This window comes from Chenopodium quinoa, unplaced genomic scaffold, assembly GCF_001683475.1.
Source record: "Chenopodium quinoa cultivar QQ74 unplaced genomic scaffold, ASM168347v1, whole genome shotgun sequence".
Classification (NCBI taxonomy): Eukaryota; Viridiplantae; Streptophyta; class Magnoliopsida; order Caryophyllales; family Amaranthaceae; genus Chenopodium; species Chenopodium quinoa.
In genome coordinates, this window is record NW_018742951.1 from 4,083,277 (window position 1) to 4,098,328 (window position 15,052).

General features: G+C 35.4%; 1 protein-coding gene across 1 annotated transcript; it reads right to left on the bottom strand.

Annotated features, from left to right (window-relative positions):
* Nucleotides 1–1,929: 1,929 nt before the first annotated feature.
* LOC110728534 (dihydroorotate dehydrogenase (quinone), mitochondrial-like) lies at nucleotides 1,930–14,713 on the bottom strand. The gene is made up of 11 exons (XM_021908173.1): nucleotides 13,828–14,713; nucleotides 13,443–13,525; nucleotides 9,804–10,127; nucleotides 8,767–9,022; nucleotides 4,897–4,977; nucleotides 4,714–4,821; nucleotides 4,601–4,630; nucleotides 4,026–4,163; nucleotides 2,952–2,989; nucleotides 2,739–2,838; nucleotides 1,930–2,514 (listed from the first exon to the last, which is right to left on the bottom strand). The coding sequence occupies exons 1-11, from the start codon at nucleotides 14,005–14,007 to the stop codon at nucleotides 2,440–2,442; spliced, it is 1,413 nt and encodes a 470-aa protein (XP_021763865.1). The 5' UTR covers nucleotides 14,008–14,713; the 3' UTR covers nucleotides 1,930–2,439.
* Nucleotides 14,714–15,052: the final 339 nt, after the last annotated feature.

Genomic DNA, 15,052 nt, shown 5'->3' on the forward strand with positions numbered 1-15,052 from the left:
ATTGATCTAAATGTCCAACAAGTATCTGCCTTAATTTTCTCCAAGTTACCTGTTGCACCACTGTTAATACAAGTAGTATTTATTTCTCTCTACCAATTTTGCTTACAACATTGTTTTATTATTTCTCTCTACCAATTTTGCTTGCCCCACTGTTTTACAATATCTCGACCAAATTTGATGGCAGCACTTTTTTATTATTTCTCCTAAAACACTAAAAATCAAATGTACTCTCATTAACCAATCAAAATCAAAGTTAATTGAGGGTATAATTGTATTGTATATTAGTTGTAAAGTTACCCTAAAATGATCAAAAGTTACACAAATATAAATAAACGTTGCTCATTTTTTATTGAATAATTTGCTCTTTTTTAAAAGGTAAAAATCAAATTCTAATGAATGAAGGTAATCAAATTTAAAGTTAACCCAAAACAGGTTAAGGTACCCAAATTTAGTTAAAAATTAACCTAAAATTATTCTTTAGACACTTATACACCCGGTGTACACAAAAGTTTTTATTATTCTTAACTTTGTGCATAATCTACTATTACAATCAATAAGAACACAATAAGTGTATAGATATTTTCTACAACATCATGTAACATCCTATAGGATTTTTTGGGAATAACTACCGTTTTTTTTTTTTTTAAAAAAAAAAAAAAAAAAAAAACCAATTATCATTATTTGAAGATTTGTTTGAGTACAACTACCATTTAACGATAATTGTTAAAAAAATCCGTCTTGTGGGGTCCACTTGAACCGAACCCTAACCACTCCCACATACTTGAACCGAACCAGCCACTCACCACTCCCCTGCCTAAATCAAACCCTTACCACCCACCACTCTCCCCCACCTGAAAGGTTGAACCTCACCTTAACCACCCAACCACCCCCCCCACTAGACCCACACCATTTCGACATCTTGATTATGTTGTTGGCGTTGAAGTTCGGGCACATGGAGGTGAGAGAAGAGGTGATGCGGTGAGTGGGGTGGGGTATAGCAACAGAAGGCAGGGAGGAGAGAGAATGGGAGTACGTCGAGGTGAAGAGGAAGGAGGGGGGTTTTGGGTTGCGATGGTGGCCGTGTAAGTCTTGGTTTACGGCTAACAGACTACAGGGTTGGTGGTCTTGTGGGGTTTTAGGTTGGGGTTGTGGCTAGATAAGTCTGAGTCTGGTGGGATTTCAAGTTGGGTTAGGGTGAAAGGTGGAGGTGGAGGTAGACTGGTAGGGGAGTGGTGGGTGACTGGTTCGGTTCAAGTGGGGGAAGTGGTGGGTGGTTAGGGTTCGATTTAGGTAGGGGAGTAGATGATGGTTAAGGTTTGATTCAAGTGGGTTCTATAAGACGGATTTTTTTAAACAATTCCTGTTAAATGGTAGTAAATTGGTAATATAACAATTTTTTTTTTTTTTTTTTTTTTTTTTTTTTTTTTTGTGAGAAGTATTATAACAAATTTTCAAATAATAATAGTTATTAAAAAAAAATAGTAGCTATTCACAAAAAATAAACAGCAGTGGTTCAAAAAAATCCTATCCTAAAGCATAAAATAATTTGACAACGTGACTACATTCTAACATAGTTTACTAATACTCTAGTAGTCAAATCAAAGTATGCTTTGTCATAGATTTTCATGTGATGATTTACTGTTGGAAATTATCTGATTAGCTTGTGTCCAAAACACGATATTCCACCCTAATTTACTGAGTAGTTCACAGTCAGCCATTAAAGGGAGACAATATCATGGCATGTCGGCCATAGAATCCCAAGTCTCCTACCAAGTCTATTCCAAAGTAGACAGTTTACCTTATCTGTTGACCATGAAATTAGTCAGATACTTACCACTTTCGTACTTAGGTACGTCAAGAAAAGACTTTCATGACAGAAATTCATCCCCTAGTTCAATTCGTATGGAACCGAGTTCTTTGCTCCTTCCATTTTCAAACAATGTGTTGTAAGGTTTGATTGCACCAGAGATAAGACGTGCAGTTCTTGTTCTTTCGGGAATCCTTACAAGGTATGGTCCAAGCACTTTCAAATAATCAAATGTATGTCTGAACTTTACAATTCCTAACCGTTCCAGTGTAATAATAACCATTACATGTTACCATCAAAAAATTTCTCACATCCCTATCTAATTAACCATTTATAAGATCTCGGGTGCAGCAAAACTCCCCAAACCCAACAAAATGAAAGTTGAAGGGAAAACCAACAGACATCCTTTAGCAAGGGCATAAAAACCATGTAATGTGGGGGAAATATAAATTAATATACGCAGTGTATTCAATCAATCACTTGATGAATTTTTCCCTTGTCTGAGAGCTGACTTCCAAATCTCAGCAACGTGGACTCACTAAACTTTCTTGCTTCTCCTTGAGAACTCTTAAGAAAGTCACTAGTAGCAGGTTAAGGTAACTCTCATGGCACTCAATTTGCCTGTCCAGAACTCAAATGCAATCAGCACCAACAGCTTCGTGGACCGACTTGTATCCATCCCTCTCCAAGCATTCAGCCAATTCAGCCTAAGGATAAGATCATCAAGAATGTGAAACAGAATATTTTAACATCAAGATATTCTGAGCATGGTACTACTGCAAGAGTGACCTCGTGGTTGCACCCCACTAAGGACCTGCTCTTCAGCTAATATAATCACTACTGAAGCAGGACAGATCTCACATCCAATCACCTAGATAGCATCTCATTTGCACACGAACTACCAATAATGGTGGCTAAAGCAATAATATACCTTTATTCGCGGAATAAGGGCAGGTCCTCCATAGGCAAATGCAGTGTACAGCTGAACTAGTGTAGCTCCAGCACGTATTTTCTTATACGCCTCTTCTCCACTGATTTAAAGACAACAGAGTTGCAAAATCAATCAAAAGGCTTATAGCTTAAATATGATCTTACCTACAGTAACATACTAATGAAGTAACGCTGCTATGAGTTAAAATGTAACCTGCCAACACCACCACAGCCAATCAAAGGAATCTTCCCCTGTTATTAAAATACAAAAAAAAAAAAAAAAAAAAAAAAAAAAAGGAGCTCTGTTAAACCAATTGTCAAGGGTGAAATTGGGGAAGAAATATCCTAAGAAACATAGCAATACTAAAAAACACGGCTCATAGGTTATGTCTTCCTTGACAAACGGATATAGCCAAAGTTACACACCCAAAACCAAGCTTAGCTAATATAATTGCTAATCTGCTATATTACTATATAGGCTTGCATGTTTGCAATTGGGGCTCAATGCATGTTTGCAATTGGGGCTCAATGCATGTTAATGGAGCCAAAATGATCATAAGCCCACCATCAACTACAGGTCTACAGCGTCCCTTCCCCTCCAAAAAAAAAATCCGCATAATAAAAGGAGGAAAAAAAATTCCACAAAAAATTGATCAGGATGAAATTTTCACTCGGACGACTTCTCGTGCAATGGAGGAATCAACAAGCCAAAATTCATTCACCAAAATGATATTATGCTGCTCAGCCGATAGGTAACATATAGCTTCCTGGTATAAGGGAACTTTAAAACTAGCTAGAAAGAGAGCTCAAATCAAGCTCCCTCATAAAATTCCAAATGATGAGTACCAAACATGCTCACAACTCACAAGAAAAATTTCAAGAAATGAGGAATATTATAAACAGTTAGATGACAGAAGGTGGTGCTGGATCACCAATCAACTAATTGAAATCAGAAAGCAGGCAAATGCACAGTTAGAAGCAATTTATAAAATAATAGCAAGATATATACATAAAACCAATCAGTCTTCAGACTACTATAGTCTTATTTATATGATGAGCTACAACAAACAAGCATTCAATATTTGTGGAAGAATTCACTCTCCTTACGCCTATGCATGTGTTAGTGCCTTGGGAATTTTCAGAAAGTTACATACTGTGAAAGAAGTGAAGATAATTTTTAAGTAATAAAGAATCATCTCATTAAGGTTGTCTTGCAGTTAGCAGGCTTGCGATTGTAGTTGAAAACACCCGCTATAAAATAAGGGATTTCGGAATGGAGTAACCATACCCTTGTTAAGTTATACATTTCTTTCAAGACACTGGTTGATAAGTCAAACAAAGGCTTCCCACTTAAACCACCGACTTCCTGAGACAGAGGATTCTGGCTGATGGAGTCAGGCCTTGAAATAGTCGTATTTGATATAATCTGCAGAGAACCAAACAATTTTTTAGAATGTACTAGGTAGCACATTATAAGTTAAGAGCAATCTATTACCATAATCAAATTTCCCAAAGTTTATCAACCAAGTCTTATAAATACTCATGCAGTCATGCAAATATGTACTATTGTGCCACTCATTCCTCATAGTATAAGAAAGCATACAGTTAGAAATTCCAATCCTAACACAAATGGAGGACATTTTCTACACTCAATTTGAAAAAAAAAAGTAAAACATTATTTTGTTTGCTCGCAAACTCTATTATCCTACTATCAATCCACTTGAATTAAGTATACCTTCTTCAATCCAAGCAAGAAATTTATAAAAAAAAAAAAGTCAATTTACATCTACAATGGAGACCAGAAAATATAACATTTTATCGTAAGACAAGGCATGATAACCTAATATGAAGAAGAAAGCTTACCAGTCCATCTACTTGGAGAGCAAGCGCAACCTGGGAAAGGAATGAAATAGAAAATCTTAATATAGTATATAGATACTTAACAAAGAACATACAGTTCACAATCAAACAGGTACCGCAGCAATGTCTTCAAGGTCCTGTTTAGACAAGTCTGGGGCAATTTTCACAAGCAACGGAGGTGGACCTTCATCCCCCCATTGCATTTCATCACGAGCAGCTTGAACCTACATATTTTCCACAACATAGTTAGTAGAGTAAAAGCAATGTGTAGATATAAACATAGGATCTGAAGACAAAACCTTTTTAACAAGATCCTTAAGTTGTTTTCTTCCTTGAAGCTGACGCAGTCCAGGTGTATTTGGTGATGAAACATTGATCACCTGATTAAAAAAAGGACACTTTAGATTTATGTATTGCATACAATAAACAGATTTGGGTAGCTAACACGACCATCAACATATTGTGATATCAGCTAAAACTTAAATTTTATTGTGACAGCCAATTAAAAATAAATAAATAAATAAAGAGTAACTAACACATTGTTTGGATTGAGGGATTTGAGGGGAAAGGGAGGGATGCAATTTCCTTTGTGGATAGTAAATTATGGAGGGGAAGGAAATGGAAGGAAAGGAAATGGGGGGAAATTATTTCAATAATTGCTTAAGAGTAAAATCTTTCCAAATTTGAAAAGATTTGGAAGGAAAATTAATTATACAACCTGATTTTTTTTTAAAATGACAATTTTACCCTTTTTATTTTCAAAAATTAATCCCCAAATTTTTTATCTCCTCCAATTGCTGGAATTCTACGCTAATTTCCCCAATTTCCTAACCCTAATTCCAATTTTCTACCACCACCAATTCGCCATTGTTATTGTCGCCGTAATCAATGGCTTCCAGCTTTCAAGCAAACTCTATCTCTGCCTCTTTCGTTAAGCTCTTTGATGAAGGAATTCAATTATTGTTCCGAAATCGAAATTTCGCTCGAATTTAAGAATTGTGTAATTCACCATGATTGATCTGAAGATGAAGGAATCATGCGCTGATGGAGGAAGATAATTAAGAAGAATAAAAAAAATCAAGGGTTTTTGGTTTGATTGTGAATAGGAATTTGGTGGTTGAATGGAACAAAGTAGCACAATGTTGTTGTTGGTTGTTCTTTTCCTTTTCGTCCTCCCTCCCATCCCTTTCTTTTCTCCTTAATCCAAACAAGGGAGCGAATTTTTTTCCTCCCTCCCTTCCCTTTCTCTTCCCTTCCCTCCCCTTCCTTCTTGAATCTGTATCCAAACAAGCTGTAATGCATTGTTTGGATAACAAAGGAGGAAGGAAAAAAGGAAGGAGGGGGGGGGGGGGGAGGGGAGGGGAAAGGTGAGCTCCATTTTCCCTCCAAATCTCTCCAATTTTGGAGGGATTATGCTTATCGATGAGAGAGGGAAAATGGACCCCTCCCTCTCACTCCCCTTCCTTCCCCCAATACTTCACCCAAACAAGAGAAAATGTCCTCCTCCCTTTCTCCACTTCTTTTCCTTCCATTTCCTTCTATCCGAACAAAGTGTAAGATTTTACATAGATGCAAATGCAATAAGGACCAATGACTATCACAAACATGAACACAAATTAAAAAATTACTCTAGCTGATACAAAAGAAGACATAAGGGACAGAATCAAGAGAATCAACATGATGTACCAACATTTTGAGAGGGCAAACAAAAAATTAATTAAGCACCAGATAAAGGAAGTCACCAAATTAAATTTTGTAGTAAATTCTTCCCGGTCATTGGATAACTGGCCAAACAAAGGGAACATGATTTAAAAAAAATAAAATTAAATAAATAAATAAATAAATAAAAAACTTTCTTCAATCAACAAGACGAGCCCCCACCATATACATTGCTTATTTTCACAAAATTTTACAGTTACTAGGGCGGCTAACGCGCGCGATGCAAGCGCCATAGCTAGTCATGTCCGATGAGCTATTTCGGTATAACCATATGTCGGAAACTTAATTGTTGACAACATTAATGAGGGAAAATATGTAAACAGATATTTTAAGGGTAATGTCCGCACACTATTCTTTGAGGAGTTTAATAAAAGGACAATCAACATTAATAAGGGCAAATAAGTAATCAAGCATTTTAGTGGATATAATTGTCCAAACTCTATTCATAAGAGTTATCTCATACTTTTTAAAAGGTAGAGATTTTCAAACTGCTATAAAGCCAACATAAAAATGCTAACAGATTAATTGCATCTCTAGATTCTAGGAAATATCAACCATTTGGTACTAGCTGACAGAGATATAATGGACTTCGGATACAGACTCATGGACAATTGGTCATACTAGAATTTTGATGTGATACAGATTAGTTGTTTTTGGTAATTGTTTCACTTTGACTTTCAAGCTTTCCAATGCACAACTTTGATCATAATATCTTTAATTACAAATTAGTAAAAAGCTAAAAATTATACATTGAAATAAATCCAACATCTTACAAGATAATGTGCTAAATAAGGTCAAAGTGGCTTATGTGAATAGAGTAGAAATCCAAGTGGGAAAAGCCTGACAAGGGCGACAACTATACAAAAATGGAGGGAGTATATAATCTGAAAGCTGGAACCATAATTTAAAAAAAAAGACTAAAAATAAAACACTACATAACCTAGATTACATTAAAACAGACATAGGTATGGAAACAATGTAGAAAAAAGAAAATTAAACCCAAATAGACAAACAGTACACAACACAGCAAAAAAAATCTTGTAAAAAAACATTTATCAAAAAGAATATAATTTTAGATCACAAAAGGGAATTAGCTAAGATGAAAAATGGCTAAACTCAATACTTAACCACCCAAAAATATTGTTGCCAGCAAATTCAGAAAGGAACCCAATTACATGTTTCCTTATCATCAACTAAAGGGAAGCCAAAAGGATGGATTATCCCTGGACATGTTCAACCCATGATGAGGGCCTCCTCAAGTTAGATCTTGTATAGACATTTTTCACGAGGAATACATATTAAAATTATTAAAATAAATTTTTGGAGAAAACTTGTAATGGTTATTCCAAAACAACATTTGGCCAACTTCCCATCACAAAGTAAACCAGTAAATAAGTTAGTAAGTAGCTTTATTGATATATATAAAAGTTTATATCTTTAATAAATAATCCCCCAATTCTTATTTGTTCAAAGTATTTTCCATTTTTGTTCATCCTTGTATGATCTACCCACTTTGCTTAATTTTATTTTAGGCATATCCCCTTTAGGCCTTTACCATCTTACCCCACATAACCCACAATAATTAAATCTTTTCACACTCTTTCTTACTTTATTCAACTTTAGATTACCTCTATCCACCTTTTTACAATCTCTCTTACACACTTTACATTCACTCACATTTTTTCAAAATTTGCTTAACCTACATATCTAAAACAATTGAGTAGAACCAAAAAATAGAGGTAGTATATATACTCTACTTCCCTCTTCTTTTTCTTTTTCTTTTTTTTTTTTTTTTCTTTTTTCTTTTTTTTTTTTTTTTTTTTTGACTTGTTTAGAGTATTTGATATGAAAAGAAAACTTTATTCAAAAGACACATTCATGTGAGATCATGTTAGATTCTTATCAACGTGTATTTTCAAAATATCAGCTTTTCACCATTATATTGCACAAATTTGCGTAATATATGCATTGGAAATTTTGCAAAAATTTAAATGGGACAAACAAAAAGGATTGGAGGGAGTATGAGTTTAGTCATTCTTTATTCAAGGAGAATTAATGACTACTATAAACATACAAGAAAATTAATCACAGTGATACAGTCCATAAATAAAAAGTACTGTAAATAGCAAAAAGTGCAAAATTCAACACCAAGATGCTTTTGAGAAAGCTGAAGCTTGTTCCTTAAATTTTTTGATAGAATATTCGAAGGTTAGTTAGATAAATGCTTATAAACATGTGTTTTAGTTATGTTGTTGCAAATGGATGAATCTGAACGTCACCTAATTACAAAGTTGGTATACACACAATCTGTATATTTATGTTTATATAGGCTGAATATTTGATAGCTCCTTTAAAAGAAATTTGGACTCACAGTAGCTAAAATTTACTTTACGGAAACAAATTCAATAATTATTAAACATAAAGCAAGTAAGAAACAAAAGAATATCTACCAGGTAGTCTGCATACTGGGATAATGTGTGCACTCCTTGTACATAGTCGTTAGCAGCATCTTCGCTCGTCTTATTCTTGCCGAGGTTGACACCAAGAATTCCTGGGCCAGCCTTTCCTCCTGGTTTCCCCCCATCATTAGCAGTTGGGGAAGTGCTAGAACTTTCATCTAACTTCCTCTTGCCGTGCTGTGCACCTAAACGTTTAGCAACAGCTTGTATACCCTCACTATTAAAACCACAGCGATTGATGATAGCACTGTTTATATGTCAATCAAATGCAAGATATTAGAGAGAGAATGTTTGCATGTATCCAACAAACTATATGAAACCCATGCAGCAACATGGTCTTATTATTACTTAACAAGTTAACATAGCTTATGGCTTCCTATTCAGGCTCTCTCTCCTAATTTGCCAGCCTCAAACCAATGTTAACGATGCGCATCTCAAATTGAGGCTTGAACAAGAAGCGATGGATGTTATGGGCTGTGGTTATACGGGTTTAGCTGAGGGATGACATGGGGACAAATGAGTCCAAACCAACTTTCCCATTTTTTTATATCCATAGACACTAGGCAGGCTTTGCTAAAGCTTTGGGTGGTTTCTATATAAACATAACCTCTAAGAAGATTTTAGATGATTCACCTTACTATATGCCAATATTTTTAGATAAAAAAAGATCAATTTACAAAAATGGGGAATTTTCAAATTATTAATTGTTTGTTCATAGGAAAAGTGATGATACACTGGATTATAGGTAACCGTACAAATGAAATGAAACTACAGTTGATCACTGGAATTAATTTGTAATTCTATCACAGGCATTATTGATAGGATGTAAGCGCGCATGTGCGTATGTGGGTGTACATCGGTGTAAAATGTATATTTATATATGTACTTATGCAGAAATTAACAGACAAACACAGCCAAAAGTGTGCACACGCTTATACACCTCTTTATGCGGGATCAAAGGTAGAAAGGATAGGCTAGAATCATGAAAAAAAAGCATGTGACGTAGATTGTTTCAAAATTATAATTACCGTTCCTCCCGCAATCTAAAGATACGAGGCTTTGGATTGCCCTCCTGTGGAACAGGAGTAACAGACCCAACTTCTACGAAGCCATAACCAAGACCAAGCAGACCTTCGACAGCCTCAGCATTTTTATCAAATCCAGCAGCAAGACCTATTGGGTTGGAGAACTTTCTTCCCCAGACTTCCAACTCTAGAATGGAAGGATCTGGCCTTTTTTCTCTAGGAACCCATCCACGAGCAGCAGCTGAGACAGCCAATCTATGAGCAACCTCTGGATCTAATAGGGCAAAGAATGGATTCACAAGTTTTGTCGCTGAAAACAACCAACCACTGCAGAAGAAGAATACAGCTTTTATCATAATGAGGGATTAGAAAGATATGAAATAATACTTCTCCAAAGAATCAGCTATGGAGACATTGTTGACAATAAATCACAATAATGACAAGCTAGTCTGAGTCACTTATTAACAGACAAAAATGTCAAGAATTCAATCACTGTGCAGTAATTCCCTTCATTATATACCTTTGGCAATATAACTCATAAAAGGACTTGAATTCTAACAACATTTTACTCAATTGCAAGTATAAAAGGACTAGGGAATATGTTGGTTGAAGTAGGGTACATTTCGGTACATTTCTTTTATATGTTAAAGTGTATGAGCTGAGGAATTAGATTTTAGCTATTTCAAAATTATTGCTGACTGGTTTGCAGATATCAGAGTTCTAATAATGGGAATTTTCCATCTCTGAATTTAACTTATAAAGAGGTTGGGGGTTCGTTTTAAACTGTTCGAGAGATTGTTAGGGAAATAATTCAAGAGAATTGGGTTCTGGGTCCTGGACAATTTAATTATGAAGAACAAAAAGATGATACTGTAGCGGTTGATTATCCGTTGGGAACAATTTCTTCTGAACCTCAAGGTGTTTTGTTTCATACAGCAAGTAGACTGAATGGATTTTTGAGTCAAGAAAAAAAAGGAAACTATGGTGCTCAATATAGACAACAATGGGCAATCTACCAGACATTTTGATTAGGATGTTGTTCCGTACTCTACTGAACACCAGACTGAAAAAATAGGGGAAGATGCTGTTAAGGTGGCATGTATGTCAACAAGTGACAATACTGATAACCTTGTTATTTTGAATCATCAAGAACAGGCAAATTTGGAGGAGGTGTCTTTGAATAGCAATGGGCAGTGTTTCAATGTGAGTGAAAGGGATAATGTTCATTTTGTGAATCATGTGCAGATTAATGAAACGTCTGAGGAGTTTGATAAGCTGTTAGCAGAAGGATCACCAGAATGTGAGACTTTTGAAGCAGGTGAGGAATCAGAAGGTACAGGTGCACTAGAAACTAATTCAACACTTCCAACTGAGGATGTGCAGACTTTACCATTGAGGCCCACAGCTGAGGAAACTAATGACTTAAGAAGCACATTATCTGAATCGAGAAACTTTGATTGTAATTTAAATGATTTGGTAGCTGAAAAGATTCAATTAAGCAATAGCACTCTGGTCTTGGATAAAGATATCTCCTCTGACAGTTCTTCTGATCTGATTACAATTAAGAGAGCAGACAACTTCAAAGTTTCAGCGTCAGGTGGAAGTCAACATGCAGAGGTCAATCATATGGTGGTTCAACATAGGGAGGATAATCTCAAAATTGACTCGATAGATATGCCCAATTCGTTCCCAATCAAAGATGATATTGTGATCCACCTTGATCGCGTGAACCATATATCACCACCACACGAGTCAACATCGAAGACTGCTGAACCAAATAATCAAAAATTAAAAAAAAAAAAAAAAAAAAAAAAAAAAAAAAAAAAAAAACCTTGGTTTCTGTTATTGATTGATTCGTGAATTACTTAGCTGTCCTTACAATCATATTGTTGCTTACTCACATGTTGTTTGACAAGGTAAATTATGTTAAAGCTGCAAGCTTTGCCAAATGCCTAATCTGTTTGACACTGTCAATGCAACAATGTTAGATAATCATTCTGTAAACTTCTCAACACTCAACAGAGCCAACTCCTGGGAACATTTCCATCCTGCAACTAACTTGAAACTAAAAGAAACCAATAAAACAAAATGACCAAAGATAAAATATGAAAAGCCTGTAATATAGTCCCTATAACAGCATAACCTTTTTCTTAGGTTATAACAGTATCACCTTGAAGCAGAATGAAGCAAATCCGTAAATATTAGTTTCTAAATGGTACTCCGTATGATCTCATGAATCCCAATCATACTTAACTCTTAAAATATACCATCATTAAAATCTCTGGAAATGGGGAAGAAACTTAACACTCGAGGAATTTTACACAAAAGGGTGCAATGCTATATTACACTGCCAAAGAGAGCAGAAAATTAAGAGGGCTGTCAAAGAAGGGGATCAGCGCAGCAGCACAGTACTATATCAATACAACATGACTAACAAGTGAAAATATCCATGAAAAAAGAAAAAAAAAACCATCCAAAAGGTAAGAAATAACTGAGCCATTTTATTAAAAGATTTGCATATGTTTAGAGTTTTGGCTCTTCTGAATTCCGCCACGACAAAATTATTAATCAATATGCCAGCCTTGAGTTTCGTCCCCTAATGGGATGTCAAAGCTTAGCACCCTCAATTCCAAATGTATAAGTTAATTACTCTCAAAAATCAATATGTGTCTTGTCACCTTAGTTGAATCTGCAAATTCCTAATTTTACCCAGGATCAGCAATAACAACAATCTCACTCCTCAAGTAGCCTCTGGTTGATAGGTGATTCTGCCTAGTCATAAGCATGTCTCACTAGTTTTTAGTGTCTAACTCCGTCATCTCTGCTGCTTTGACTAACTCAGTCAGTCCTGTAGGTGCCTTGCATGTAATGCTAGCTTCTTTTGGATTGGCTGCACTGAAACATGTTGCTTAGATGGTTTTGCATCAACAGAAAAGATTTTCACTATCAATCAATCAAATCTCACTTCTCCCACATGATCATCAAACTCACAATGCCTTCATTATCAATTACACATGACAATCCAACTACACATTACAAGTTGTATTGCCACAATTCCGACTGTTCTCTTGTCAAAAAATCACTCTTTATTTGCCACCATTTTGCAAATCATGACAACAAATGTTGCGCAATTTTCTATGAGGTTAGCATATTACATTAAAGTTAATAATTGGTATATGAGCACTTCAAAGAGCTACTTTCCATAAAGAGCTTGGGAAGTGGGAAGCTTTATCACATTCCTATGACTGTCAATCAGTCACTATGAAGATACCTTATTCTATGCCAATTGATCCGTAAATCAAGGCTACCTAAACTAAAAATCAAGCGACATTGCCGACATTATCCTATCAAGAGTCTCTAAGACTAAACATCATATGAACTTATGAAGCCCAAAGCCTCAACGAAAGTACACTAAATTGTGGATAGAAAAGTTAACCAAACGTTGAAGACACTATGTTTTGCCTTCCATAAATCAAAGGGCTCTTTTTTTCCTATTGCCCTTCCTTTCATGCTACGAGCAGATGATATTAGCAATGCTTAGAAATAAATATTAAAGTTTTATCAAACATTAAAATCACCAAAATGTTAATAATGGCTACACAAATTGCATAGCGAAATAACGATGAATCGGAAACAAAATACCAGAATGTCGCTTCATCCACGGTACTAACATAAGCTCCTCCAGCTATAATTAAACCTATTGTTGCTCCAGTCAATAATCTACCCTATACAACAACCAAAACAAATATAGCATAATAAGAACTCAACAACGAATTAATTTTGATCTGTAATTTTAAAATCTTCAAATTCAACAGCACAATATAAAAATCCAAAGTAAACAAATTTAATTTAATTTTCTTCAAAACCCGAAGCTTATAATGCCAGTAAAAATTCAATTGAGTAATCAATCTGATGCTTTTATACAAGAATTAACAGTGCAATCGACGAAATTTACATCAATTAATCACAAAATTAAAATTGAAAAACTGAAATTGAAATTAATAAGATAATAAATAGAAAATAATACCTTTGAAGGGTCAACTTTATGGAAGTTTTTGGCGGCGGAGGTGACACGAGCAGTAACCTCGGAGTTGTCGAGTGAGGAACCTCGTACTTTGTCGCAAAAATGGCGACGAAAGAAGAGGGAGTTGAAGAAAGGAGTTTGGGAGACAGCCCTTTTATGTAGCTTCATGTAGTTTACCGCCATTGTTGAGGAATGGGAGAGAAAGGAAGTGTCGACTATTCACTATTGTACTGGAAATAGGAACTTGTATTTCATCACTCAAGTTTACCCGACTAACTTAGAAAATTCCTTCCTAGAAGAGGAAGAAGAAGGAGGTGAGCAAGCGAGTTGAAGCTGAGTCGACTCGGATGAGAGGGGCAGCAACGGCGTTTGCTTTGATCGTCTTTTGGTTTTGTTCCGACTTCTCAAGTTACTACGAAGTTTGTGTTTACCGCATTAGCTGTACTGGCTAGTAATTCAGGTTTTTCAAGGAGCTAAAGGCCCAATAAAGACCCATTAATGGGCTGTATTACCAACAAGTATTAGGCTATTAGCTTGTCCCGAGATCTAGGGCTGAGCAAAATTATCTGATAATCCGAAAATTCGAAATTCCAATCCGCATCCGATCCGAAAATTTAAGATAACCGATCCGAAAATATCCGAATATTCGAAAAAAAAGTCAAAAACATATTTTTTACAAAAAAAAAAAATAATAAAAAATAAATATTATTTTACAAAAATTCCGAAATTCGGATAAACCTAAGTGCTAAGTCCCTAATGTAATCTGCCTCTTTCTCTTTCTCCTCTATTTTCTCCCTCCTCCCTCCTCCCTCCTCTCTCATCTCAGATCTCCTCATCTCCCTCTTCGTCTTCTGCTCTGTAGGCCGTCATTATCGACAATTTCTGAGTTTTCTCTCTGCTCTGAAAATGGCAAGTTGTTCATGATGACTTCTCAAATCTCACATCCTTTTCTCAATGTCATATCGAGCTCCAACAATGGTGGTCGTTGCATTGTTCTAGGATAAGGGTTTGGCTCATTGTCCTAATCTATTCTACCATCAATGAAACTTTTCATCATCGCTCGATTAATTTCATGCCAATGTCTGTAATATTTCTCGTCTATTCCCTCATTTTTTTTTTGTTAATTTAATTCGTCAATTTTTTTTGTTAGAATTGGTTAATAATCTGATTTGTATAATTTACCCCTTATCTTCTCTTTTATGCTGATTAATGAAAATTTCGTATCTGA